Source organism: Drosophila virilis, chromosome 4 (genome assembly GCF_030788295.1).
Source record: "Drosophila virilis strain 15010-1051.87 chromosome 4, Dvir_AGI_RSII-ME, whole genome shotgun sequence".
In the NCBI taxonomy this organism is placed as follows: domain Eukaryota; kingdom Metazoa; phylum Arthropoda; class Insecta; order Diptera; family Drosophilidae; genus Drosophila; species Drosophila virilis.
The window spans coordinates 3331113-3357329 of record NC_091546.1 but is presented as its reverse complement, the minus strand read 5'-3'; the positions used below and the strand labels follow the sequence as shown (position 1 = coordinate 3357329).

The following is a 26217-nucleotide window of genomic DNA, read 5'->3' as shown; positions in this document are numbered from 1 at the left end:
CACTTGTACAACTGGTATGTACCCTTTTTGAATCCAATTTATCGAAACAGGGTAGAAAATAATATATTTAACAAACGCTTTTTATATTTCTTCAGGCCTTTTGTATCAAGATACGGAAAAACTTAAGGAGAGGCGGAATTGGTTAAGATAATAGTTTAATTGTAACCTACGGCTCACTTCGAAATTCACTTCGAATACCTCATCAAGGCATCAAGGCACAAACTGACTTTCATTAAAACTTTGACAACAATTTAAGTTTAGCTCTCATAAAATGAACTTTATTTACGCACTTTATGCTTATTTCGACCTATTTGTAGTAGGCAAACATATTGTCAACTGTTACGAAAGCATTTGATGACACAAACAGCGCCAATGGCTCCTGAAATTTTCGTTTTATTGAAATTAATCGAATGTGCAGTGGGGAGAGCGGGGGTGGGCCACCCTTTAATCTTGTCGATAAGCAATAGAAGGCGAGAAACGTGCTGGAATCCGTTGCCAAAACAAAAGCCAGCTGAACGGGCGGCAATTTTATGGCGCACTTGTTTCGCGTTAATCGCATATCGTAAACTAAGCATTTTTACGGCACCTGCGGTAATGGATTACTAAAGCAACAACTGCCGCCACAGCCAACCACCCCTACAGCCCCCTCTCCCACTTAGCTCCCCTTAGTCCCCTACAGACCATACGGGGCGAAGGCAGCACTCGTCATGGGTTGGAAAATTAATAAAGTTAAGTGTCGAGCACAATAAAAATGAAATTTCTTTTAGGCCCCCGCTGGCTATCGCCCACTTCCCCCGTCATCCAACCCCAGCAGACGACAAGTTAGCGAGGCGTGAAACAGGCCCAGTCCTGGCCTCAGCCTCGGCCTCGGGCCAATGTCAAGCTCCATAGGCCGGTTTTGGCTTTGCTTTGCAATAATTGCAAAACTGCAATAAATTTACTTTTATTTTCGGCGCTTTAAATTGAAGGTTTGAACCGCGGCGACAAAAAAAAAACAGAAGAAGGCAACGGAAGCGACCATAACATGTGCAATTCGAACCGGCATGTGGTTGGCGTGCGTATGCGAGTGGGCGACATTAGAGATGGACATAAAATGCACGAAGGCTTTTCGTTTGTAATCTATTTTTTTGAGTGTGTATGTGTATAGTTATCGATATTAATCGTTTTTGGAAATGTTGTTAAAACAGACCGATAAATGAACAGACTGACAGATCTTAATTGTGATTTAGTAGAATAGGAATACCTTATAGAGGAGTCAGAGATGATCTATCATTTGAGTGTGTATGTAGACAACAATCGATATTTATCGATTTCGATAAAGTTATCAAGAAAGATGAACAGATAGATGCTTAAATGACGGCCATGAATTGTGATATTAATGTACTTCTAGAGAATATAAATACCTTTTAGAGACGTCGGAGGTCTTTGCCACGATCTGTCAATTAAAGTGCGTATATGCTATCGACATTTATCGATTTCAGAATAATTAATATGGATGGATAGACGGTTGACTTCTTCGTGAATTTGGATATTACTATATTTCTTGGTTAACTTTGGATTGCTCCCGTTGATTCCTTTCAGGACATCTATCTTTCTGATGAGCTTAATGCCGACACGAGTCACGACAAGTGCCGTGCGTGCTTATTTCACAACACGCGTCCGTTGCCAGCTCTGTGGGTAACACGTATGCACCTGTGCCCAATGCCAACAGCTCGCATGACTCGCCCGGAAATGTAAATACGCGCAGGGACGTCACGCAGCACGCGGTGCGTGTGCATGTGTGTCTGTGTGTGTGTGTGAGTGTGCGTGTGTGCGTGTTGATTGACAATGGGCCGCAATGCGCGACACTGTGGCGACTCTGATTGGAATTTATAGCACGTTTTCGGTTAGATACCGTTATTGGGGCTCTGGAATGCGTAGCTGCCCCCGCGCGCATTGTGCCAGGCGAGGGGCGCCACACATTAACGTCGCCGCCCGCCAAGCTCAATATCAATGTGTCCGGCACTCACGTGCGCTGCGTCCCGTCCAATGACAAGGACAATGCCGGGCTCGGCCGATAGCAGCTGAGAAATTAAATAAGTAAAACACGAGCGCAGCAGTCGCAATAAAAACTGGCGGGCAATAATAAAAAACACTTATGCACCCGCGACCCCGCCAGTGTGTGTGCGTCGGTGCGTGTGTGTGTGCGAGACTTAACACGCAGTCGATGGGCACATTTCCGGCGTAAAAATCCGCACGCCGCGCTGCGCCGCGCATTGCGTGCCCCGTCGCGGACAGCGCGCATTGCATAAATCACATAATAAAACCCATAAATTTCGTATGCAGTGCCAAGATGAAAAGTGCGCAAGCAACAAAGAGGGGAAAAAAGGAAAATAAAAAGAAAAATGCACTGGGAGAGAGAGGGAGAGAGAGAGAGAGAGAGAGAATGCAGGCGTAGCTATCTGCTGGCATGAGCCGAACATGCCACATGCCACATGCCACATGCCACATCTGCCCATCTACCACGCCACCAATCGAAGTCGATGATAAAGTTGTGAGTCGCTCTCCACTCCCTTTTTCTCTTGCTCTTTCTCTCTCCCGGCGCTCTTCCTCTCTCTCGCACTCCTTGAGAGTGCAACATTGGATGCTGCATCCCGCTTCGCCTTGCCTTTCAGCTTTAAGTTCAGACAACAATTAATGCCCCGGGCCTGTGTTGCCATATTGTTTGACTTGTCACAAGGTTTTTTAATAGAGCTGGAACTTGAACGTCTCTCCTTAAATACTCTTTTTTTCCGGACAATTCTTTAATTTCTTAAAAATACTCAAACATATATTTTATCGCTAAATTCCTAAACTTAACATTCGCTTCGGATTGAAAACAAACCCAATATGATTTTTGCTCAGCTTAATCTCCAGATCCTTAAGCGCTACAATTTTGCTTTTCGCATCACAACACTTTTAAATACTGTTTTATTACCATGCAACACTGATCGAGTACAAGAGTCTTCTGCAGTTAAGTAAGTTGGCTTTGTATAGCCACATTTCATTTGCTTGGCTGGAGGCTGAGTTTAGAATTGCGATTGGCGCGTGAATGGACATTGGGCTGGGGGCTTGGGCTTCAGCTTGTTCTCATCATCGTTGAGGCTCGTCTATGTGGAGTTGTTTGCCACTAAACACATTGTGCGCAAATCCCAGTTGAAATCCCGGAGGTGCTGTTGCTGTTGCATCGAAAATGGAATTGCATTGGCATGTGAACTGCATTGACAGCATTTTACAGTACAGGTCAGCGCCGTTGGGGCGTCGGTGGGCGTGCCATTTTAGTGGCATGTTTGTGCTAATTTATTACGCCTGCGAAGCATAATGGCCGCCACCAATGCCGACGTCGACGTCGACGTTGAAGCCGTTGCCTTATTCCAAAGGGGACAAACTCCGGTGCACATTACAAAGCGACAAACAGACAGACAGGCGGACAAATGAACACACACACACACACACACACACACACATATACAGACAGGCAGACAGACAGACAGGTGGATAGCTAAATTGATGGCCAGTTCGGGGGGTTGGCTGCCTCAGGGGCTGCTGTGCCAGTTGCTGCTGCTGCTCTTACTGCTGCAGTTGTTGTTACTGCTGAAAATGAATGTCTAATTAATTAAAGTGCGAATTGCACTAGGGTCGTTTGCTTGTTTTGGCAGCTGCATTAATTGCCAGCCGCCTAACAGTAAACATGTTGCCAGCAAATAGACTGCAAAAAAAAGTTTTCAACTATTTCAAGAAATTCTAAATTTCGTTATAATAAATCAAAATTTCAACAGAATAACCCAAGCTATTTCTTTTTTAAAATTTTCCTAAATTCTTCAAGTTTATTTTTATAAATTACTAATTTTAATTTTAAGTATATTATTTGTTATATTATTTGTTTAAGTATATTTATTTGTTTTTATTAATTTTTAATTTTTGTAATTTATGATGTGTTCTCCCTTTTTTTTCTGAGTGCAGTTGCATTACCACTGTTTGATTTATTGAAGTTGCCGCACTGGCCGCCAATCCCCACCAGGACCACCCTGCCCGCCCTTGTTGTAATTGTTGCTGATGTTGTTGTTGCTGTTATTGTTGTTGTTGTTGGCTGGCAATTTTCTATGCACACATCAAATGCAATTTTATGCGGCGCAAAATTCGTAGCCCCAAAAAATATTATCATTGGTCTCTCTCGCTCGTTGGCATCTGCAGCGACCATTTGCCCTGTGTCAAGTTGGTTGCCCGGCCACCCCTCCCTCCCCTTTTCCCCTGCACCATCTATGCGCACAAAGCTTAGCGCCACATAAATAATAAATTTGTAACATTGCATTTTCCGAGCGTGTGTGAGTGTGAGTGAACTGTTGTGTGTGTGTGTGTTTGCGTGTGTGTGTGTGTGTGGCGTGACATTAACAATTTATCAGTGAATCGAAAAAGCAACAAGCCAATAAAAATCACTCCGTTTGACCGGTTACATTGGGGTCTCTGTTGTCCCCCCTTCCATGCTCCTCCCGCCCCCCTTCCCCCCACTAGCTCTCATTCTCTTGCCGTCGCCAGCCCTGTTGCCCCCTGTTCATCCGTTCTTTTGCTTTGCATTCGGCATCGTTTTGCGCCCATCGCCATAACAAATGTCAAATGGCATTGCAATATTGATGTTAGAATATGTGAGGCGATTTTATTTGTGTGTGTATGTGTACTTGTGTGTCTGCTATTTAGCTTAGTGTATGCACTGGAAAAAAGGAAACAATTGCTAATTGTAATTGGGAAAAGGTAACATAAAGAATATTGCAGAAATATAGAAGTGGAATTGGCATACGAAGTAAATGCCAAGCGACGTCTTCTGTTCCAATTCAGACCGTTCCAGGCATCTTTTCACTCACTCACTCACTCAATTAAGTATTTTATAAATAAAATTTTTTGTTTTTTAATTGTGCTCTAAACTTTTTCCAGGTACATCAGATTTTGCACACCTGTAGCGGGCATTTAACGTACTAATAAACATTTCTTACCTTGTACTGAGGTCTGGCAACACGTTAACTTACTTATGCGCTTGTAAGCTAGTCCAGAGGTTAGCACAGACACAAACCTCTAGTTCAGATATGCTAGCTGGCTCTGTCTAATATTGCTAGAGCGAGAGAATCCGAGAGAGTAATACAAAAACACCTATTGATTCAAAATGAATTTACATTTTTAATAAAATAAACACTTAAATTTTACGAAATTTAAAATTACACAATAACTTATATATCAAATGAAAAAATTCTTGTTATAAGGCAAATTCGCTCATTTTTTAAATAAAATTAAATTTTGTTAAGATTAAAGCGTAGATAGACCAACCCCTACGCGGTTTAAGGCTGGAGCGTTACCGAAGACAACAACCCCAACGTGCTGTAAGCTCTGCTGGCCCAGCCAAAGCTCAGCTGGCAGCTTGAACTGCGGCTAATGCAAACCGAAAGCGTTAGCCGAAAAATCAGTTGAAAACAAGCTTACGAACGGGCAACAGGTGGAAGCGCTCCGAAACGAAAGTGAAACAAAAATAAAAAAAAGAGAAAAAAACGTGAGCTTGGCTGTTGGCGCAATCGCGAATCTCGAGCGTCTGGTGCTGGTTGAACAAGTGAAGCAACAAAAATCAACAACAAAAACTGGCCAAATCAAGCTTTGGGCCAACTTAGTGGCGGGACGAGCGGTGCGAGCGGTGCAAAATTGTCGACTGCCCACACGGAAAGACAAAAAAAACCCGAATTCAAACGAATGCGAATTTTGTGTACTATGTGATATGTGCTAAGATACAATATTAAAAGCTTATGAGTGCAATAATTAATGATTAAAAAGTAAATAAATAGAATATAACTAATGCTAAAAATGTGCGCGCAATGCGTCAACTTTGTGCTCGCGCTCACAAGTTGTTTATTTTTTGTGGTGCCAACGCTGACAGCTGCTCAGGGGTTAGTAAATAAAGCACAACAACAATCTCACACACACACACACATGCCTGCATGCCTGCTTACACTCCCACACTTATTATGTATAGATAGCTGACAATGAGTGTGACAAATACGTTGCACACTAAATAATATAAAATGAAATGACATCACACGCTACTTAAACGAGTCGAAATCTCCAAAAAAAAGATGGGAAAAAAACAAAAGACTTAAGCAACGAACTCGAATTTATTTGCTTGAAACACGCAGCCGCAAATGCCGGCAACTGAGACGCTCATTAACCAACCTCTGCCATATAATTTACAAGTTTGTAATCAAAGAAATTAACATTGAATAATGAAATGAAGAGAGCTTCCTAGGTTTAGGTGCAGGACGGGGAGATTTGGCTTCGCAGATGCCCCGCATAACATTTGTGTGCAATATAACGTTTAATTAGTTTCAAGTAACAAGCATTAAAACGTTTAATTGTAAATTGCCAAATAGTTTTTTTTTTTTTTTTTTTGATTTTCTGGAGTGCAGGGTATATATAGCTTAATAGTTATTCTCAGTCTGTGAATCACATTTCAACAATTTTGTTGACTCTAGTTTAAAACGTTGACTCATCTGCTCTTGTTGAACGAGAACAAATATGCCTTATTACACATGTTTAACTTGTTATACTCTGCCAACGGGTGTTATAACTATGTCATGAAACATAGAAAACATATCCCACAAAAGTCGCTATAGCTATATGAACTATGGACTCAGTCTAGCTGCCTTGTTAAGACTTTTGTGTACTTGGCATATGTTTTACACCTGTAATATTAATCTTAGCTGCTTGTTAATTATAAATTTATATTGTCTATAATTAAAATTTAACTAGCAGACAGCAGAGTTTAAGCAACTTCTTTAAACATCAAGCAAATCAAAAGCTACTAAAGTTAGCAAAAATGTATATACTCAAACTCTTAACTCATGGCTATTAAAGTCTACTCAAAATATAATCAATTTTGTAGTTTTTAATAAACCTAACTAGCCTAAAAGTAAGCATTCTGCGTTTATACCCTAACAAGCTGCTGATTATATAACTAAAACCCACGTCTCACGCATGCGTGCAAGGGTATTAAAACTTCAGCCCACGCGTGTTAACTGTTCTTTCCAGTTTTATGTGCAATAAATAAAGCAAAAATAAAATGAAATAAAAAAAAAATAAAGTAAAGCTAAGATTAGCAAGATTTCAGACAACCTACGCATTTCACTCAGACCATGTTCACAAATGCCTATTTGAGGATTCACACTCGAATCGAGTGGCTCGTTGCATTCGAGTTAGCTGACCAATTAAGTATGACAATTACAAATTTACTGTGCATTTCAAATGTGAGCCAACTTGCTGCTGCTGTTGCCAGTTGACATACAACAAATACGCTTATTTACTGCCTGATTTCCGATGGCTCACCTTGACTCGACTCGTCAAACTGACCAGTTGCGAAGGCAGATGTATGCACGAGTGCTGTTTTAGAGGGTATTTAGTCTTGTTTTAAGAGAAGATATTTCCAAAGCTGTAAATTATATATATATACTCTTGATCAGCAGCAACAGCCGAGTCTATAGCCATATGCCGGTTTCCCTCTCTGTTTATATAGTGTTTATATGATACAGCTGCCAGAGGAATGATCGGTTGATATAAAGTTATTGTATACAAAATTGTTGTGTTTATCAAGATAACTGAACCTAACCCGAAATTAATTAATATAACTAAGCTTCTTACATATGAGCTCAATCTTCCCTGCATTGAACCACTATACCATATTGTATCCAAAGAAAAGATCGTTCGAAATCTAAGATTGCGAGCCATATGTCGACAAGGGTATTTAAAATTCGGCTTGCCATAAGTAGCTCTTTATCTGGTTGTTTATTTAGATTCGCAGAATTCTGATTGATTTGTTGTTCGACACAACGTTGGCGTCAGCTTCTTTCTTGTCGCTTTGAGCCCTCAAGCGTTTTGCCAATTGTTACCCTCTCTTGTTCCAAATACGGCTTAAGTTCAATTATTGCCCAACTGCGAGTGTTGGCCAACCGATCATTCCGGCTCATACTCTGACCATATAGGGTACAGCTCAAGGCAACTATATGAATAATTGTACATGATATATATACACTTATATTATACACACTTAATCAAGCTGATATCAGCCAACATTTAACACACAAACCAAGCCCAACACTACGCAATCATGCGAAACCTCTCCGAATGCACTTTGTGGCCAATTTGAAAAAGGAGAGAAATAAAAATAAAAACTAAAATAAATACTAAAAAAGCGAAATTGTTTTGGCCATTTGGGCGGAGCGCTGCTGAAGGAACCTGTTTTGTCGCCCAACTAAACGTGACATAAACACAAAAGAAAATGTGGGAACAGGTTAAGCGGCGGCCAAACAGCAATTGAAATTAGAACAACCAGAAACTGTGAATTAAGCCAAAAACAAAAACAACAACAAAAAAGAAGGAAAAAATCCGACAAAACAGGCCGAAAACCCGACACAGTTAGCCAGGCCTATAAATTTCGCAAACCAAGTGAAAAGAGATGTTAAGGCAAAAATAAACTCTCAGTCCCACTAGCGTCCAACAAATTAGTGGAAAGGCAACAGAAATAAGTACAAATTGTATAGTTGGGCACAACTGACTGGGTATACCTCTTCACATATCAAGAACACACCACCCAACAAGTTTATCGGAAGTTATCGAGTTTTCCGATTTTAATAGATTTTTAAGAGAATCCCTAGGTTTTCTTGTTTCCACACCTGTATGAATAAGTTCATTGCACAAAATCAATAAACTCTCTTTACTCAAGTTAATGAGTATAAATCTTTGATCCCGTCAAAACCAAAACAAGATGCAGCACCAAAAATAAACACACTCCCAAGCTAAGTTATGCAAGCGACGCACCGAATTTGGCATACACTATAAACAGACATTTACACATATACGAAATTATTACAAATTTGGCATACCCATTAATAACTGAAAATCTTTTTTGAGGGAATGGGTGGTGACATGCAAAGATTGAAATATTTCTAAATCAAAATTAAATATTATATTAAAAAGTTAGTTTGTAAAAATGCCCGGTATATAGCATAATGCTTTTATTAATCAGTCCTGAGCTAATTACATAAGCTCTCCGAGAAAATAAAAAATAAATGATATACAACATTTCTACATAAAATAAGTTTTCTAAGCTTGAGTCATCTGACGGCAGCTGCAATTGTTGGCCATAAAACTTTGTCATTACAAATTCTTCAAACAATGTCGAACAGTTGAAGTTGTAGCAAAACCACAAAAAATATATATTTGTAGTTATTTTCGCTGGCCGCAACGCCCCCGATGAGCTCTATGCCATTTCCGACATAAATCAAACCGAAACAGAAACCGAAACGCGGTCTCTCCACACGCTGACCTGTACCGAGCTCGAACTCGAGGCAAAGTACATTACCCCGGGTATTGTTTAAGTGTGTCTTCCGTTAAGCGCGTGAATGAATAGAAGAAAAACCGAAAATAACTACAGATTCAGTTACCATTTTAGCCACATTCATAGGTGTATTACGCTTGCGGAACATTGTCTTCGTTTCTTTGAGCTTTGCTGAATGAAGTACAACAATTTTGTTGTCTTGCCCTTGCCAAGACGGGTGTTATTGTTTTTACCATCAAGTGTGTCACGCATAGGAGAAGTCACGCTTGTTTAACTACATAAAGGTGTTTGTCCTGACCGACTGACTGAAAGCAGGGAAGCTGAAGCTTGAAGAGAAGCTTCTTTATGGGATGGAAGTGAGCACTAGGGCGGGATTTATTCTATTGTTATTCTGTTTATTTCAGATGAAAATAGGGTTCCATTGGTCTTTTTTATATAAACAACTTGCAATTTCTTCAATTACTATTAAATTATTATCCCAGTTTAACTATAGTTTTTGTATGTAAGAGAAGACCCTTGCCTTATTTCTCAGATACTAATCAAATTTATCTCACATTTGCTATATATGACTGCAAGAGTATTTCATTTATATTATATTAATTTTTGGTTTTTCAGCCTCTATTCCATAATTGCCCCCAATACAGTAAGACCCAACTCGCAGTACCATGTGGCTGTGAGCATACACAAGGCGGCGGAGCCCGCCAGAGTTAAGGTGGGAATACTGAGCAGTACGTACACCGATTTCAAGACCGTCGAGCTGAGGCCCTATTCAACCCAGCTGCTGCACTTTGAGGTGAACTCCGAACCAGCTTTTAAAACTCGTTAAATCGATTATTAGAAAAACCTTTTTTTTGTCTTTGAATTTTCTCACAGTTGCCGGCACTTAAGGCTGATCGGTATCGGCTGACAGCGGAAGGCCTGAGCGGCATAATCTTCACGAACGAGACCCAGCTGCATTTTGAGCCCAAGCAGCACACGGTGCTGGTGCAAACGGACAAGAGCATCTATAAGCCGGGAGATCTGGTGCACTATCGCATACTGTTGCTCGATGCTAATCTAAAGCCCGCCCGCGGCTACGGACGCGTTCATGTTGAGATCCGTGATTCGGGCAACAATATCATCAGAAGCTATAAGGACATACGTCTCACGAATGCCATCTACTCCAATGAGCTGCAGTTGTCGGACTATCCACGATTTGGCGACTGGTCCATTGTTGTTGATGTCGCCGAGCAGCAGCATCGGCAAACCTTTGAGATCTTGGATCACATATTGCCCAAGTTTGTGGTGGACATTGAGACGCCACGACAGGCCATCTACAAGGATGGCAAAATTGCGGCCACAGTGAAGGCCCAGTAAGTGCCCGGTTTTCAAGTTCCCAACTTAATCCCATCTTATTAGATTAAACTTAATTGATAAGGTTGAAAGCGGATCATGATTAACGATTTTTAAAAATGTAAATACTTCAAACTTGACTGGAAATCGAAAAATACCGAAACAGTCTTTAGGTAGTCTGGGAGATATGCAAGAGTTAATATAAATATTTCGAAAACTACTTTTTCAGGGAACAGGGTATCTCTTGGTCGTCCACATATTTATAGTTTCACTTCTTTTACAGCTATGCCTTTGGTCAGCCCATTGTGGGCGAAGCCACGCTCTCCATTTATCCCACATTCTTTGGCTCACTGCAGCCGTTTGTCAATGATCTGATAACACGCAAAGTTGTGCCCATCGATGGCAGCGCCTACTTTGAGTTTGACATTGAGCAGGAGCTGCATTTGAAGCAGGACTACGAGCGTCAGTATCTATTGGATGCCCTGGTCGAGGAGCGCTCCACGGGCTCGGTGCAAAACTATTCCACGGTGCTTACCCTCTATCTAAATCACTTTCGCGTGGAGGCCGTCAAGCTGCCCAGCTATTATATACCAGGCGTTCCCTTTGAAGCCACTGTAAGTACTTAACGGTTTATTATGATATACTTTTATTAACTTCCTTATAGGCCCGTATTCTTCGCAATGATGGCAGCCAATTAAGGGATTTCAATCCGGAGATCACCACCTATTTGACAAATGTTTATGGCAGCAGTGAAATGTATAATCGTACGGTTTACAGCCTGGATGGACGTGGCGAGTTCAAGATGAAGTTCACCGTGCCTCTGGGTGATCGCGATGAGTACCATTCCATTATCGTCGACTATTTGAGCGTTGTCAGCGACGTGGGCAAGGTGCCGCGCAAGCATTTGCACAGCAAGAACTACATAACAGCCAAGGTGCTCAATGATAAGTAAGTAACCGACAATTGCAATTTGAACCATCGACTGGACGCTTGCTAGTTCAACGATCAGACAGTAGCACAGCTTTTTTTCGCCATTCAGTCCATCCAGTCTGGAGATAATAAATATGTAATTTTTTAGACCCATGGTTAATCAGGAAATTGCTGTTGCGGTGCGTTCCAATGAGCCCATGAAATACTTTATGTATCAGATTGTGGGGCGCGGCGACATAATTCTCTCCCGCAATGTGGATGTAAGTGATGAAAAGTGCCTAAATCTGGACGAAATATAAAATTCAAATTATCTGTATACAGGTGGCAGATAATAACTATCATACCATTAAATTTCTGGCTTCCTTTGCCATGATGCCACGTGCCAAGCTGCTCGTCTATATGATAGTCAATGGAGAGTTCGTCTACGACGAGCAGATTATACAATTCGAGGAAAATCTATTGAATGCGGTAAGTATACCCTACATGAGGCAAGTTGGGATAACTAAATGTCTTCCCTTAGGTACAAATTGAAGCGCCCATCCGAGCACCACCTGGTCAGGATATAGACATAGGCATCAGCACCAAGCCCTACTCCTATGTTGGTCTCATGGTTGTTGATCAAAATGCGGCAACGCTGCGCAGCGGTAATTTAAAAAACTTAAAGCTACCTCCAGGTCATGTAACCTATCTGAAACTCTGTTTAGGCCATGATCTAACGCACGAACGTCTAATGGATGCCCTTTACGCTTATGAGCTCAGCGATGTCAACACGCCCGTGGGCTCACCCGGCAAGGAGTCCGGTGTTATAACCATGTCCAATACAGATTACTTTGTGGAAAAGGGTAAACAAACTATTTTACAAGTAGAAGTGGTATACATTAAAGTGCGGTATTCTTACAGAGGCAGAGACGACACCATCCATAGGTCGCGATAGCTCCAGCACCATAGAGGAGGACAAGTTGACAGCTGTGCGCAAGACTGACATCGGGCCCGCGCATAAGATTGAGGTGAACACATTGCCGCCCGGCAAGGGACGTTATGCCTTCTCCTATACACCCAAGCCCTATTGGCATAATCCTCGCGTGCATGTCATGCGTGATCCGGCGGAAACGTGGCTTTTCCTCAACCTCTCAGCAAGCAGCGATGGTCGCAATACCATACATCGACGCATTCCGAGCGACATGACCTCTTGGCTCCTGACCGCCTTTACTCTAGATCCTGTAAATGGCCTGGGTCTGAATGCGCCCAACAGCAAGCTGGAGGCCTACAAGGAATTCTACATAGCCACTGAGCTGCCCTATTCAATACGCAAAGGTGGATAGTGAGATGCGAATGTTGGAATATAATGACTTATGCTCTTACCCCTTATAGATGAGCTCATTGCTTTGCCTTTTGTGGTGCACAATAACAGAGACAGCGATCTGAGCGTCGATGTGACATTTTACAATACAGCGCAGGACTTTGATTTTCCACAGCTGGACACCAAGCAAGCCAATAAGCCCAGTGCGTACAAGATCCTGGCATGTTACTTGGACGAACAGTGAAAATTTATTGTTTTTGATTTCCATACAGAACTAGAACTCTACAGTCGTCGCACCATCCAAGTGCCCGGTAAGTCGGCCCGCTCCATCTCCTTCATTGTGACGCCTCGCCGTGTGGGCGCCCTGCCCGTCAAGGCTGTGGCAACAACCTCGCAAGCTGGCGACACTGTGGAACGTACGCTGCTGGTGGAGCATCCCGGTGCCACGGAGCGTGTGAATCGTGGTTTCCTCTTCGAACTGAACTCCAGTACACAGCGCAAACAGAATGTTACCATTAAAGTGCCACGGAATGCTATACCCGACTCAACGAGCATTGAGGTCAGTGCTGTTGGTGATCTGGTGGGCAGCATTGTGGGCAATCTTCACCAACTCATCCAACTGCCCACGGGCTGTGGGGAGCAGACGATGGTCAACTTTGTGCCGAATCTGATGGTGCTGCGTTATTTGGGCGTAAGTTAGAAAATTATTATATGTACAATACAAAATGTAAATGTTACCCATTTGTGTGGAAAGTCGATCAGTCAGTCAATCCGTCAGTCACTCAATCACTCGAGCAATCATTTAGTCAGTCATTTAGGTAGTCACTTTACCAGTCAATCAGTAAGTGAATTAATTAGTCAATCAATCAAAATTAAAGTAGACAACCAATCAATAAGCCAACCAATAAGTCATTTAGCTACTCAATCAGTCCACCAGCCAGTCAGTCAATCAGTCAACTATTCAATCAGTCAGTCAGTCCCCGATCAATTAATCAAATATTTTATCAGCCAATCATTAAATCAATTACTTCAGTTATCCAGTCAAAGACCCAATCAGTCAGTTAGTCAGCCAGCCAACAAACTAATCAGTCAGTCAGTCAATAAGATTATATGATTATATGATAAAATGATTCTATCAGTCTATCAACCATTTTATCAGTCAATCAAAAAGTTATTGCTATCCTAAACCTAATCTCTTGCAGCGCTTGCGCCAACTGACTCCAGAGCTGGAGCTGAGTGCCACCAAGAACCTGGCCGTGGGCTATCAACGTCTGCTCTACTATCGCCACGAGAACGGTGCCTTCAGCGCCTTTGGATTGTCTGCCAAGCAGAGCTCAACGTGGCTGACAGCCTATGTGGCCAGATCGTTGCGCCAGGCGACGCCCTACATTCAAGTGGATGAGCATGTGCTGCAGAGCGCCCTGGCCTATCTGGCCAGCGTGCAGTCCAGCAATGGCGGCTACGAGGAGCACGGCGATATCTTTGAGCAGTTCGACGATGGTGGCATTAGTCTGACCGCCTTTGTGACACTGGCCATGATGGAGAATGTGGTAAGTGGAACTTAAGATGAAATTCATTAGCTAGCTCTATGTGTAATGGCCTTAAGGATCTGCATGCCGAGTACCGCAACAATATCAACAAGGCGCTGGACTTTATCACAAGAGGACTGGACACCTCCAGCAATCTGCATGCCATGGCGCTGGGCACCTATGTGCTCTCGAAGGCTAATCACAATGCCAAAGCCGCATTCCTGCAGCGTCTCGACTCGCTGGCCATGAATGCAAATGGACGCAAATGGTGGAACAAGACGGCGCCGTCAACGGAGCAGCAATCGCCCTGGTATAATGCCACACGGAACGTCAACATCGAGATCTCTGCGTATGGAGCGCTGGCCTTGCTCGAGAATAATCTGGTGGGCGATGCGCTGCCTGTGCTCAATTGGCTGATGGATCAGCGTAATGCATTTGGTGGATTTGTCGGCTCACAGGACACAGTGGTGGGTCTACAGGCATTGCTCATGTTCGCCGAACGGTTCTCCAGCCAGGGCAACAATGTGCAGTTGGGCTTCCACTATGGCGAGGGTGCCGAGACCATACTGAATGTCAATGCGGAGAACTCGCTGGCGCTGCAGAGTGTGGAGGTAAAACCAAGTTCAAGACTCATCCAGAACCATTTAATAATTCCATTCCAATCTCCTACAGCTGCCCAGCAATATTAAGAACGTGAGCGTCTCGGCGACAGGACGCGGTCTGGCCCTGGCTCAGGTTAGCTACAAATACAACACGAACGTGACCAGCGCCTGGCCACGTTTTGTGTTGGACCCCACCGTCAATCGCAATTCCCATGCGGACTATCTGCATCTGTCTGCCTGCGCCAGTTTTGTTTCCGTGCCCGGCGATGCCGAACGCTCCAACATGGCTGTCATGGAGGTTCAACTGCCCAGTGGCTTTGTCGTGGACACCGATACGCTGCCCACGCTGGAGTCCAGCGAGCGCATCAAAAAGGTCGAGACCCAACAACGCAACACCAAGGTCATCATCTATTTTGACTATCTGGACAGACGTGAGGTGTGCCCCACGCTGCATGCCTACAAAACGGTGAAGGTCACCAAGCATCGACCTGTACCCGTGGTCATGTATGACTACTACGATAACGGTAGGTCTAAAAAATTATATATCCTGCCCCATCTAATCCATCTTCCATTTAGCTCGTCGTGCTCGTCAGTTCTATCGGGCGCCCAAGTCCAACATCTGTGACATTTGTGAGCATGCGAATTGTGGCGACATCTGCGAAAAGGCCGAGAAACGGGAATCCCGTCGTCCCGACGATTACACGGCCACAGCAGGTCACAGTTCAGCTGGCAGCGGGAGGCCAATAGCTATGCTCCTGTTGCCACTGGCAGTTGTCCTGCAGCTGCGAGGCTAGATTAGCAGTTGTGGGTTAGGAGTCGTGCTCCCATCTAGCTGGAGCCAGCAACGCGATAAACGGAAGCTTTAACAAAAAACCACTCAACTAATTAATAAGCTAGACCTAGAAGAAATGTGAACTAAAACCAATTAATTTTAACGATGCTACAAGTTGCCAATAAAGAAAACAAAAACAGTTAACATTTACTAAAAACTAAACTGCAAGTGTTTTCTTCATTTATAAAATTTTGCAACAATTTGAGGTCAACTTCATTTAATAAAACGATATCTCATAGCAAACTAGGGCCTATAGTATTTAAATCTTAAAGTGAACATTATTTGATACAAAAGGTTGAAATCCTATCAAAACTTCCGCGTTTTTTCCACAGTTGCGGGCGGAAATGTAAGTATAAGTGCGAAACTTCATGGTAAGATATCATAATGTTAGCTTTCTAGCTCTTGTAGTTTGAACTGTGCACAGATCACCAATTACTAAGTCATTCAATCAGAAGAAAGTGTTATATATATATATATGTATAACAATAAGAAAAAGATGAGAAGTGAAAACGGGAGTTTATTTATCCCACCATTCCATATGCCAAGCATGTCCTTAATCACTCTTAAAAATGCGAAAGTTGGAAATCGATATTTATCGATTTTGAGTAAATTAACAGAAATCCAAAATTATTAAACATGTTCCGAATATGATCAAACTAAAATTACTTACAAGCCCTATTAGATATTTTAGGCGCATGAAATCTGCGAGATATGCCGGGACAGGAAAATCAACAATTATCGATTTTGGAAAAATAGCTGCTGGGAGAGTCAATGCTCAAGGCAATTTAGGAAGCTAAATTCTATCAGAAAATAGTTTAAATGACGTCTTGATTGAGCTTTCTGAATCATATTTATCGCATAATCTTAACATGGGAAGCTTAAATACCTCCAAGAAATTGAGACTTAGCAGGCCTTACAATAGAGTTCACTATATGAGATTTATTTTTATTTTTACAAGTCTATGTTTAATTTGTGTGTTGTATTTTGCTTTTAATTTTATATTGTTATCAATAAAAAACATGCTTAAATTTGCGAACCTTAATTAAAATTGTTTACCTGGAATGCAACCGAATGAAAAGAATTTACCACCGCGACAACGTAAGGAGAAAAGGGTCAATCGCGATGCAAATCGGGGCCAATGGGCATCCAAAACTGAATTTATACTTACGCTCATTGGCTATGCCATTGGCATTGGTAATGTTTGGCGTTTTCCCTACCTCTGTTATCGCAGCGGCGGCGGTAAGTATCCATCCCCCACCTCTCATTCCACTTACCACAAAATGCGACTCATACCCTGTATCCTGTATCCGTATTATCTCAGCTTATATATACACGTGCTATACTCAGAAAATGTTTATTTTTTATTTTCGCTAAATCGATAAGTTTTCTCCACAAATCGATAAATATCGAGTTTAGATAGTTCCCTTTTTCAGCAAAGATTGGGTATTATGAAAAGTGGTTAAATAATACTAAGAACAAATATATTTAACTATATTAATAGTCACATATGCCTATATTAATTTCGTAGCACTCGAACAATAAACACAAAAGTTATTCAAGAATTAATTTCAACATATCCAAAATGTGTAGCTGGGCAAAGATGAAGCCAAGAAAGTGCTTAGCTGGCGGCGATTGCAGTAGTTATGCTGGGTAGCCGCCAGTCGGGCATTGCCGACAAGTGCACTCTTCTTGTTCCAGTAATTGAAGATGAGTGAGCATTTTAATGAGTTTTTGTGCTCAATTCGCTCAACTTAGCTCGTGGCCGGGCTGCTCCAAAAATAGCGCATGCTCTGACGTCACACAGCCAATCATAGGTGTGTGTGTCCGTGTGTGTGTATTGGTGTGTGTTTGTGTACACAGTGAGTGCAGTGTCTATTTTAAGCATCGGCAATTGGCCGTAGCTTTTTTGAGTGAAAGCTGGTGTGCGCTGCGCGTGGTCGCTTTTGCTGGCGCTTTGTCGGCGGGCAGCGAGTGCCTTCGATAGCTCAGTTGGTAGAGCGATGGACTGTAGAGTTTTCTCGAAGCTTGGTGTTGCGAGCAGTGGCAGGACTCTAGACCAAACAATACCGCGGCCTAGACAGCGCTTGCTCTTGTACCATCAGTTTATTGAATCGCGATATGTTGAAATCCATAGGTCGCTGGTTCAAATCCGGCTCGAAGGATCTAATATTTTGTTCACATATTTGCTTTTATCCTTTATCATTGACTCTGATTGCACAATAATTCCTTGGCCCTGACAGCGCTTGCGCTTGCAATACAAATTCGTAACTTTCAATCGTCATGGGTTCGAACCCGGCTTGAAGAAAATAATATTTTTACGATTTTGATTTATTTACTTATTAATTTTTGATTTTTCACAATAATATTCGAGCCCAGACAGTTTGTTCCTGCACGAAAATTGTAAATTTAAAGGTTGCTGGTTCAAACCCGATTCGAGCAAGTACATTTTTCACAAAACTTTTCTTTTAGGTGCATTCTTGGTACCGTACATGCTGATGGTTATTCTATGCGGCATTCCATTGTTCTATATGGAGGTAATGATTGGCCAATTCTCGGGCACTGGCTGCACGGGAATGTTTCGATTGGTGCCCTTACTGAAGGGCACCGGCATTTGCATGGTTATTGTAAATCTGTATTGCGTATGCTACTATTCGGTTATCATATCATATCCGGTGCGCATGTTGTATTATTGTTTCTGGAAGACTGTGCCATGGATCGACTGCAAGCATCCATGGAACACGCCCAATTGCACCACCGTTGACAAGGTTAGTGAGTCCATCCTCATCCAAAGCCAACTACATATGAGCTCCTAAGTTCTTCATTTTGTCCTTCTCCATTTAGTTGCAACATGTCGACGGTCGCGCCACCACATCGGCAGATGAGTTCTTTCAGTAGGTTAAGCTGCGTTCATCGATAAATTATCGATGTTTTTATCGAGCTAGCATTTTATCTTTTCAGCCTGGAAGTCTTGCGCATTTCGGATAACATTGCCCATCTCGGTGGCATGGTGTGGGAGCAGTTTCTCAGCTTATTTATCACATGGGCACTCATTTTTCTGTGTGTGTTGAAGGGCATTAAATCGGTAAGAGTTCGATATAGTACCGATAATATTATATATGCATACAAAAAACATATCTGAACAGGTGGGGAAAGTTTCCTACTTTACGGCCCCGTTCCCCTACTTATTGCTAACCATACTATTTGTTCGAGGAGTAACATTGCCCGGCGCCTCAAATGGCATCAAATTTTTCTTGTACCCTGAATGGAATCGTCTGCTTGACCTAAAAGTCTGGGCCGATGCGGCCATACAGATGTTTTTCGGCCTCGGCCCCGGCTGGGGCGGCATTGTCAACATGGCCAGCTTCAATAATTTTCGCAACAAGGCCAAATTCGATTCCGTTTTAGTTGTTGCAGTCAACGTGTTTACAAGCATCTATGCCGGTATTGTCGTCTTCTCCGTTTTGGGCTTTCTATCGAGTGAGTAAACGACATCCAGACACATTTATCAATAACTCAGCTTGGGCTATTTCCAGACCGATCGGGCATACCTGTGGCCACAGTTGCCACCTCGGGCGCTGGACTGGCATTTGTTACTTATCCAGAGGCAATTGCCATGTTGCCCGTGCCACAGCTATGGGCCATCATGTTCTTTATTATGCTGTTCCTCTTGGGTATTAATAGTGTGGTGGGTATGCGACATTTACATCATATATGCTTAAGTATTTTGTATACCCTTGCAAAAGGGGTGTGGTCATTTTGTCAGGTGTAAAGAGTAATCAGTATCAGCAGCTGAACTGGTGTATCCATTTTCATCTGTCTGTTTCTTTATAAACTAGCCTCTCAGCCTCTCTCTTATTATTTATTTTACTATACTCCTTACATAAACATTTCGAATAAATCCTCCTTTCCCTACTACCAAAAGGTTAGAAAGAGAGTTCTTCTCTTGTTTTCTTTGACAGCTTTAACCCTTGAAAGATCATCTTTTTTACCTTTCCAACTAGTTTGTTTTTACATATATCTTTAAATTAACAAAATGAAGTTAAATTATGGTCCTAAAATATAATAAATATTTTATCAAAAAGTTTTCATAAGAACAATCGCTTCAAATAAAGTTCGTACATAAAAAGCTTTTTTCGTCTTTGCTCGTCGACTAATAATAAATTACAATACGACAATCTGATCATCGAAAACGGCTAATTATATCATAAAGCCTCGCTATAATTAATTAATTCATACAACCATGCAAAGGGTATACAGGTTTCAGGCATGCCGAACTCTACTCAGCTATTTTTGCTAATACTCTTCTTTAGTTTGTTCAACTGGAGTCCATTACCTCATCGATGTTGGATGAGATTGATGCGCTGCGTAACTATAAAGTGTGGGTTAGCTTAATGTTATGCATATTATTCTTCTCCCTGTCGTCCGTAATGTGCACCAATGTAAGCATATGTGTGATTAGGTAATGCATGGAACCGATTAATACCCAAACTCATGTTACAGGCTGGCATGTATATATTGCAATTGTTCGACTGGTACTCGTCGGCCATATCAATAATTGTCATTTGCCTGGTGGAGGTCATTATGGTGGCGTATATCTATGGCATTAACAATTTCATGTCAGATATTGAGTTCATGTTGGGTCAGCGTCCCAGCCTCTTTTGGAAGATATCCTGGAAGTATATATCTCCAGTCGTACTGATCGTAAGACCGTATCTATAGTTCAATTCAATTAGTTCTGATCTCCAAATATATTTTTATATAGTTTATCCTGCTAACAAGCACCATATTTATGCGGCAAATTACATACAATGGGGTTGAATATCCTTATTGGGCCGTTATCCTGGGTTGGTTAAGTTTTATCTCCTCGGTTATGTGGATACCGCTCTATGTGTTTTACATTATGATCCGAAAACGCGAAACCTTGTGCGATAGTTTGAAAAAGCGCTTAAGACCCTTTGATTGGACACCAGCCGATCCAGAAGATCGTGCCGAATACGAAGCTTTCAGAAGACAACGCCGACTTCCGGCATTTATGTCCGAAACGGAAGTAGAGCCGGATACGGTGGCTAAAAAATAATCATAATAATTCCTAAGCTACTAAGAATGGTTTCTGCTCATATTCAATTCATGATTTTAAAACATTTGACAAAATATCTTTTTTATTATATGTATACGGGATATCGCAGGGCGCAAACCTTTAACAAATCTCAAAGCTCATCAACATTAGTTCACCTCCTCAGTGACCTCATAGAGCTGATGTGTGATATCAGCATTGCCCACAACCTCCTCATATTGCTGGCGGTCCTCCATTTCGGTGGGATACCAATCATTGGGTCGACAGGCGCGCCTAAACCTATCGCAAAATCCGCCCGTATTCTGGCACATTATAAACACGCCATAGCCCGGTATAAAGAGCATGGGCACCAACACCAGAATCAGGCTTATGTGCAACATAACGGAGGAGCTGAACGCATGTTCCATGGATGAAATGAATACCCCAATGAGCTGAAAGCCAAGAAATATATTTATAATCTGATCGGAGGGGAATATGAATCATATACAAACCAAGGTATACAACAGAAAAAGCGGTGCTATAAAGCGCAATATGAATATCTTCCACGAGGCGAATGGCTGTCCAATCATGAATTCTATATCGCGTTGGAATCGCTCACGTCCATAGACCCAAAGCACCGCCAACAGGAGAAGCAAGTGCATAACGCTATGGATCATAATGGCATCCAAGGATAACGCCGAGAAGTACATAACTCCATGCTGTTAAGGAGGAGAATTAAAGGGTATATTTAAGAATCGAGATGAAAAGCACAATATTAAATGGAATGAAAAGGGATGGAATGGAGTCAAATGATGAAGTTGAATGAAATGGAATGTAATGGAGTGGGATGGAGTGGAATGGATAGGAGTAGAATGGAATGGAAAAAACAGGAATGTAGTGGAATGGATTGGAGTAGAATGTAATGGAATGGATTGGATTAAAACAAAATGGAATGAACTGGAACGGAATAGAATGAAATGTAGGAATGAAATAGAGGATGTAATGGAAGGTAATGAAGTAGAATGGAAGGGATCGAAATCAAATGAGATGGAATGGAATGAAAAGCAAAGAAATAATATAAAAGCAATAAAATAGATTGTAATGAAATGGATTACATTGAATTGGGAGGGAATGAAATGAAATGAAGTGCACGGAAATGGAATGAATGAAAAGGAATGAGAATAAAATATAACAATTAACAAATAAAAAAAAAACTTAAGATGAAATAGCAGTAAAAGTAGAATTAATTGAAATATCCTTAAATTTAAGCGTGAAAAATTAAAAAAAAAATCAAAATTCATGGTAATTGATAAAAGGCTAGAATTGATGGATAAAACCAAAGAATGTGGGATAAAATATGGAAAAGGTATATACATATATATTTATATTTATATGTATATATAAATATTCAAATATATATATTTAGTAATATATATGTATATTTATAAATATATATATTATACTTACATTCGTGCAAAAGAAAAGCGAAGCACTGGCCAAGAAGCACAATACACCAACTGTAACCTGTTGTTTATAATTTCGCAGCAGCTCGAACTCATCGAACAGGCTGGTGAAAACCGTAAAGAGTTGCGTGATCTGTTTGGAAAAGAATGAAAAATTTAAGAAATCGTCAGACCAATCAGATGCATACGATAATCACCAACCATCACAATTATAGAAGCCATCAGCAACATGGTATAGTAGATGATGGTCCATAAATTGGGCACTTCCAGGGTGGACAAAGCACTGGCACTCGATAGATACACTACCCAGTTCACCTCCACATACGTACTGAAGCTGTTGGACTTCATGGCTAAAGGATTTTTATAAAGAAAAATATAAAGAGAAAATTATAATTTTGGTTAAGCAATACAAACCGAACCAAAAATAAAGACATAAAGACATATTCTTTTCTTTTTGCAGCCCTTATTAGTATAGCTTCTAATAAAAAAAATTAATTGAAATATTAAACATATTATTTAAAGACTTACTTTCAAAATAATGATCCAGCATAAAGGTAACCAAACCAAAGAGTATATAAACAAGTGTCTGACCGAAGGCAATTATCCAGCTGTAGCTCATGATGTTCGTCTTGAAGTTGTTAAAGCTCGATAATGCCATGACGCTGCCCCAGCCGGAGCCAAAGGCCTGCAGCACGATAATTGTCATGGAGAGCCCGCCATCCACCATCGAATCCATGCGCGGCTTCACATAGTGGGTGATACCATCCAAGGCGCCGGGTAGAAACATGAAACGCACCAGACACACCAGCAAAAGCGCCAAGGTTGACAGGATCATGTAGCGTAACAGTTTGCCAAACTGTAGTATCAAAAGGCCGTAAGTTTTATATATTTATATTATATATAATTACTAACAAATTACCTTGGCTGTCTCCGAGAACTTCAAGAATATAAATGTGATGATCGACCAAATGACGACTGAGAAGCCGGCAATTTGCCAGGATAACTCGTAGTCGGGCCTTTCTCCCATGTAAAAATCACTCCTTAGTGTCTCATAGTGCTGTCTACAGGAATTCAGTGCTCATTACTGATAATTTGATAATCTTCGAGTGCAACTTACCTGAAATAAAGCACGGAGGGCACGTGCACCACAGTCATTTCAAAGATATCCGATTCATTTTCGCTGCTCAGCACCGTTTGGACTTGAGTGTCCGTCATATTACAGATCTATGTGCAAAAATTAGTAAATCTATATTTAATGAGTTATATGAACATATAGAAAATATATACTTACAGTTGTTACATTTTCCTCTGGCTTAAAGCCTTCGCAGCTCCAGGGCAGTGTGGGACGCAGGGAATGCATTATGAATATCAGTGGGACAATGGCAAAGATTCCATAGAAGAGCAGACTGGCTAGACTCAGGGCCAGACTCACGTAGCCCATGCCTAGGAGAAGCCAGCTTAGATAACTCCAGGCCAAACAGATCTTTAATATATGCTACCTACCTTTGAAGAAGGGCGAGACGCGAAAGGCGGAGATGAAGCCACTGCTCGAGAATTGACCCATAAAAGAGTGTATGACCAGGATCGGCACCAGATATATGGCCATATAGATATAGTAGGGCAACATGCCGAATACTAAAATAACCATTTTGTATATACAATTTTAGAACTTGATCGAATAGATTGTGATCTATAAGTAAGCTTTATAAAATAGTCGTCAGCAGTTGTTTAGGAATGTGTAATATTTATTTTTAGACACACTTTATCAATCTTTAATCTTGAAACAATCGTTTCGCTGGCAGCTATAAGACTTGGTATACGTACAGGCTTAGGATAATTTGTAATTTTGATCAAGCTTTTAAATATGCCTCCCAAATTGCGACCTATCAACAATTTTATCGCAATGGGTTACACATTTTAATAATGCTTAATAAATTATCAAGCATCAAGTTTCTTTTGTCTGTCATATTTTTGTGACCACACAAGGTCGCAAAATGAGCGTGCATATGCTATCATTCCAAATATATATATTATAATCACAATCACAATTGTTTTTTTTTTATTAATTAGGTTTTTAATAGCACAAACTATTTGTGAAAAAACGCCCCTTGAATTAAATCAATGTCATGAAATAGGCCGCTTATTGGGCAACTTTGCTGACTTCCAATTAGATATATAGCTATATTCTGATCGGAGCTACAAATATTAATGCTAATAGATGTAGCTTCTTTTAAGTGCAAAAAGGTTCAGTCTTTTAAGTCCTAGCAAGTACTGTGTATACTAGAGAGTTATACAAAATTTTGAATGACATATATATTTAGGGAACCTCCCCTCATTTCCTAGAAAATGTATAAGCAAAGAAACTTACAAAGGTAGAGCCTTGCGCCTTGGTTTATTAATCAATTTCTTTGAAATAGTATGGGACAAAAGGAAGCCGAATCAAACTGTTCGTAGTTTATTTCATGAGTGTTTTTTTTCCTCTTTCGCTGTTTGTACAAAATATTCATATCAAGTAATGTCAAATACTTCTATAACTTAATAGACAGCCCTCGCTGTTTGTACATGCAATGCATTGATCTCATCTGTAGTTGAATAGCAGATTGATTGGCTTATCAGCGACAGAATTTAAGATGAATTTTTCATTTGATTGAAAATTGACACCGCGTGCACACATACTTACGGCCCATATCAAAATAGAACCAATATGAAACAATAAATAAATCCAATTTAAGTGCGAGACCAAAACAGGCGTAAATGTAGTCCGTTGGCTTTTCCCATTTGCCACGAGCCAGGTCAGGTTTGAATGGCCTGCGGCCACTCTCATATGAGGTCTCGTATACCATGGCAACAGTACGAATTCGGAATTCGTATAATATATAGAACAATATTGTGCTATATAAATTCAATCACAGCCTCTGGTGCATCACATATCCCGCAAAAATGGTTATTTATAAAGCAAAACAATTAGAAAATATATTATTCAAAATCAAGAAAAATAAATAAAACGCGATTAACAACGTCGCAATGCAGCTGAAATTTAATTAATGTTTTTTTTTTTTTGTTTATATTTTTATTTTCGTTTTCGTTTTTAGCGATGAAAACGCGCGCACGTTACTTTAAATTGACGTTCTAATTAGAAGAAGCGATGCCGGCAGACTGAACGCGAGGCCTGCGAGAGCATCTGTAGCATCCATGGAATGGATAGACACTTTTTGTTTTTATTTACTATACCCTACAGCTATTGTAAACGGGTATATTGTTACAACTTAACATCGATATGTACATAGGGTATACACCGATATATCAGCCCGACGAGCTGAGCTCATCTTCTATCTATTTGTCCGTTCGCTCTTGAAAACTACATAAGCTCGTATAGCTAATATTTTTAAAAATCGATAAATATCGATTTGGACACATGATTCTCCTCAGAATGTTTAACTATTTGCTTTTCTCCAAAAGATTACCGAACCTATTCAAAGGCATTTTCATACTGTGTGTCAAAGGCAAGAAGCATAGACTGCAGAAATCTTGTTTGTCAGCTTGGCGCTGTGTGCAGGGTATCTTTTAGTCCGGCACTCTCGGCTAGATCATTTTTACTTATTTTCATTATCAACGCTGGCCGCTGTCTCAATATATATGTTTATATAAATACAGCAGCAGATTGCCAAGTTCTCAGCTGCTGACATGTAATGCGTACATTGAGAGAAATGAGTTGAACAAAATTTGATATTTGTATTGAAAACACATCGTCGAAACCGCAGCACATGACATTGTACTGATTCAAAATACATACG

General features: G+C 41.0%; 3 protein-coding genes and 1 non-coding gene across 4 annotated transcripts; 3 read left to right on the top strand and 1 right to left on the bottom strand.

Annotated features, from left to right (window-relative positions):
• The first annotated feature begins 5482 nt into the window (after positions 1 to 5482).
• On the top strand, positions 5483 to 16069 carry Tep3 (Thioester-containing protein 3). The gene is made up of 16 exons (XM_002052855.4): positions 5483 to 5942; positions 9998 to 10175; positions 10256 to 10734; positions 10998 to 11328; positions 11379 to 11662; positions 11793 to 11904; positions 11966 to 12112; positions 12165 to 12288; positions 12349 to 12486; positions 12545 to 12958; positions 13016 to 13147; positions 13217 to 13635; positions 14147 to 14494; positions 14551 to 15084; positions 15146 to 15599; positions 15652 to 16069. The coding sequence occupies exons 1-16, from the start codon at positions 5851 to 5853 to the stop codon at positions 15867 to 15869; spliced, it is 4404 nt and encodes a 1467-aa protein (XP_002052891.2). The 5' UTR covers positions 5483 to 5850; the 3' UTR covers positions 15870 to 16069.
• A 797-nt stretch (positions 16070 to 16866) lies between these two features.
• Positions 16867 to 21888, top strand: Ntl (Neurotransmitter transporter-like). The gene is made up of 9 exons (XM_002052856.4): positions 16867 to 17146; positions 18377 to 18672; positions 18749 to 18798; positions 18866 to 18989; positions 19051 to 19384; positions 19441 to 19592; positions 20218 to 20346; positions 20408 to 20608; positions 20670 to 21888. Exons 1-9 carry the CDS (start codon positions 16969 to 16971, stop codon positions 20982 to 20984), a joined length of 1779 nt encoding a protein of 592 aa, XP_002052892.1. The 5' UTR covers positions 16867 to 16968; the 3' UTR covers positions 20985 to 21888.
• TRNAY-GUA (transfer RNA tyrosine (anticodon GUA)) lies at positions 17882 to 18069 on the top strand. Its single transcript has 2 exons — positions 17882 to 17918; positions 18034 to 18069. It is a non-coding gene; the product is annotated as a tRNA-Tyr (tRNA).
• Positions 21049 to 25520, bottom strand: LOC6629146 (sodium- and chloride-dependent glycine transporter 1). Its single transcript, XM_002052857.4, has 10 exons — positions 25104 to 25520; positions 23927 to 24058; positions 23715 to 23866; positions 23541 to 23647; positions 23343 to 23484; positions 22952 to 23279; positions 22625 to 22773; positions 22428 to 22556; positions 21473 to 21679; positions 21049 to 21412 (listed from the first exon to the last, which is right to left on the bottom strand). The coding sequence occupies exons 1-10, from the start codon at positions 25264 to 25266 to the stop codon at positions 21131 to 21133; spliced, it is 1791 nt and encodes a 596-aa protein (XP_002052893.1). The 5' UTR covers positions 25267 to 25520; the 3' UTR covers positions 21049 to 21130.
• Positions 25521 to 26217: the final 697 nt, after the last annotated feature.

Coding starts and splice junctions, on each gene's coding strand:
- Tep3 (XM_002052855.4), top strand. CDS start 5,851: ATGCTAAAAATGTGCGCGCAATGCGTCAACTTTGTGCTCGCGCTCACA. Junction 5,943..9,997: donor ACGCTGACAGCTGCTCAGGG/GTTAGTAAATAA, acceptor TTGGTTTTTCAG/CCTCTATTCCATAATTGCCC. Junction 12,113..12,164: donor AGGAAAATCTATTGAATGCG/GTAAGTATACCC, acceptor GTCTTCCCTTAG/GTACAAATTGAAGCGCCCAT.
- LOC6629146 (XM_002052857.4), bottom strand. CDS start 25,266: ATGGTATACGAGACCTCATATGAGAGTGGCCGCAGGCCATTCAAACCT. Junction 23,867..23,926: donor CGTCTCGCCCTTCTTCAAAG/GTAGGTAGCATA, acceptor GGCTTCTCCTAG/GCATGGGCTACGTGAGTCTG. Junction 21,413..21,472: donor TTTTTCTGTTGTATACCTTG/GTTTGTATATGA, acceptor CTTGGCTTTCAG/CTCATTGGGGTATTCATTTC.
- Ntl (XM_002052856.4), top strand. CDS start 16,969: ATGCAACCGAATGAAAAGAATTTACCACCGCGACAACGTAAGGAGAAA. Junction 17,147..18,376: donor CTGTTATCGCAGCGGCGGCG/GTAAGTATCCAT, acceptor CTTTTCTTTTAG/GTGCATTCTTGGTACCGTAC. Junction 18,990..19,050: donor TGTTGAAGGGCATTAAATCG/GTAAGAGTTCGA, acceptor ATATCTGAACAG/GTGGGGAAAGTTTCCTACTT.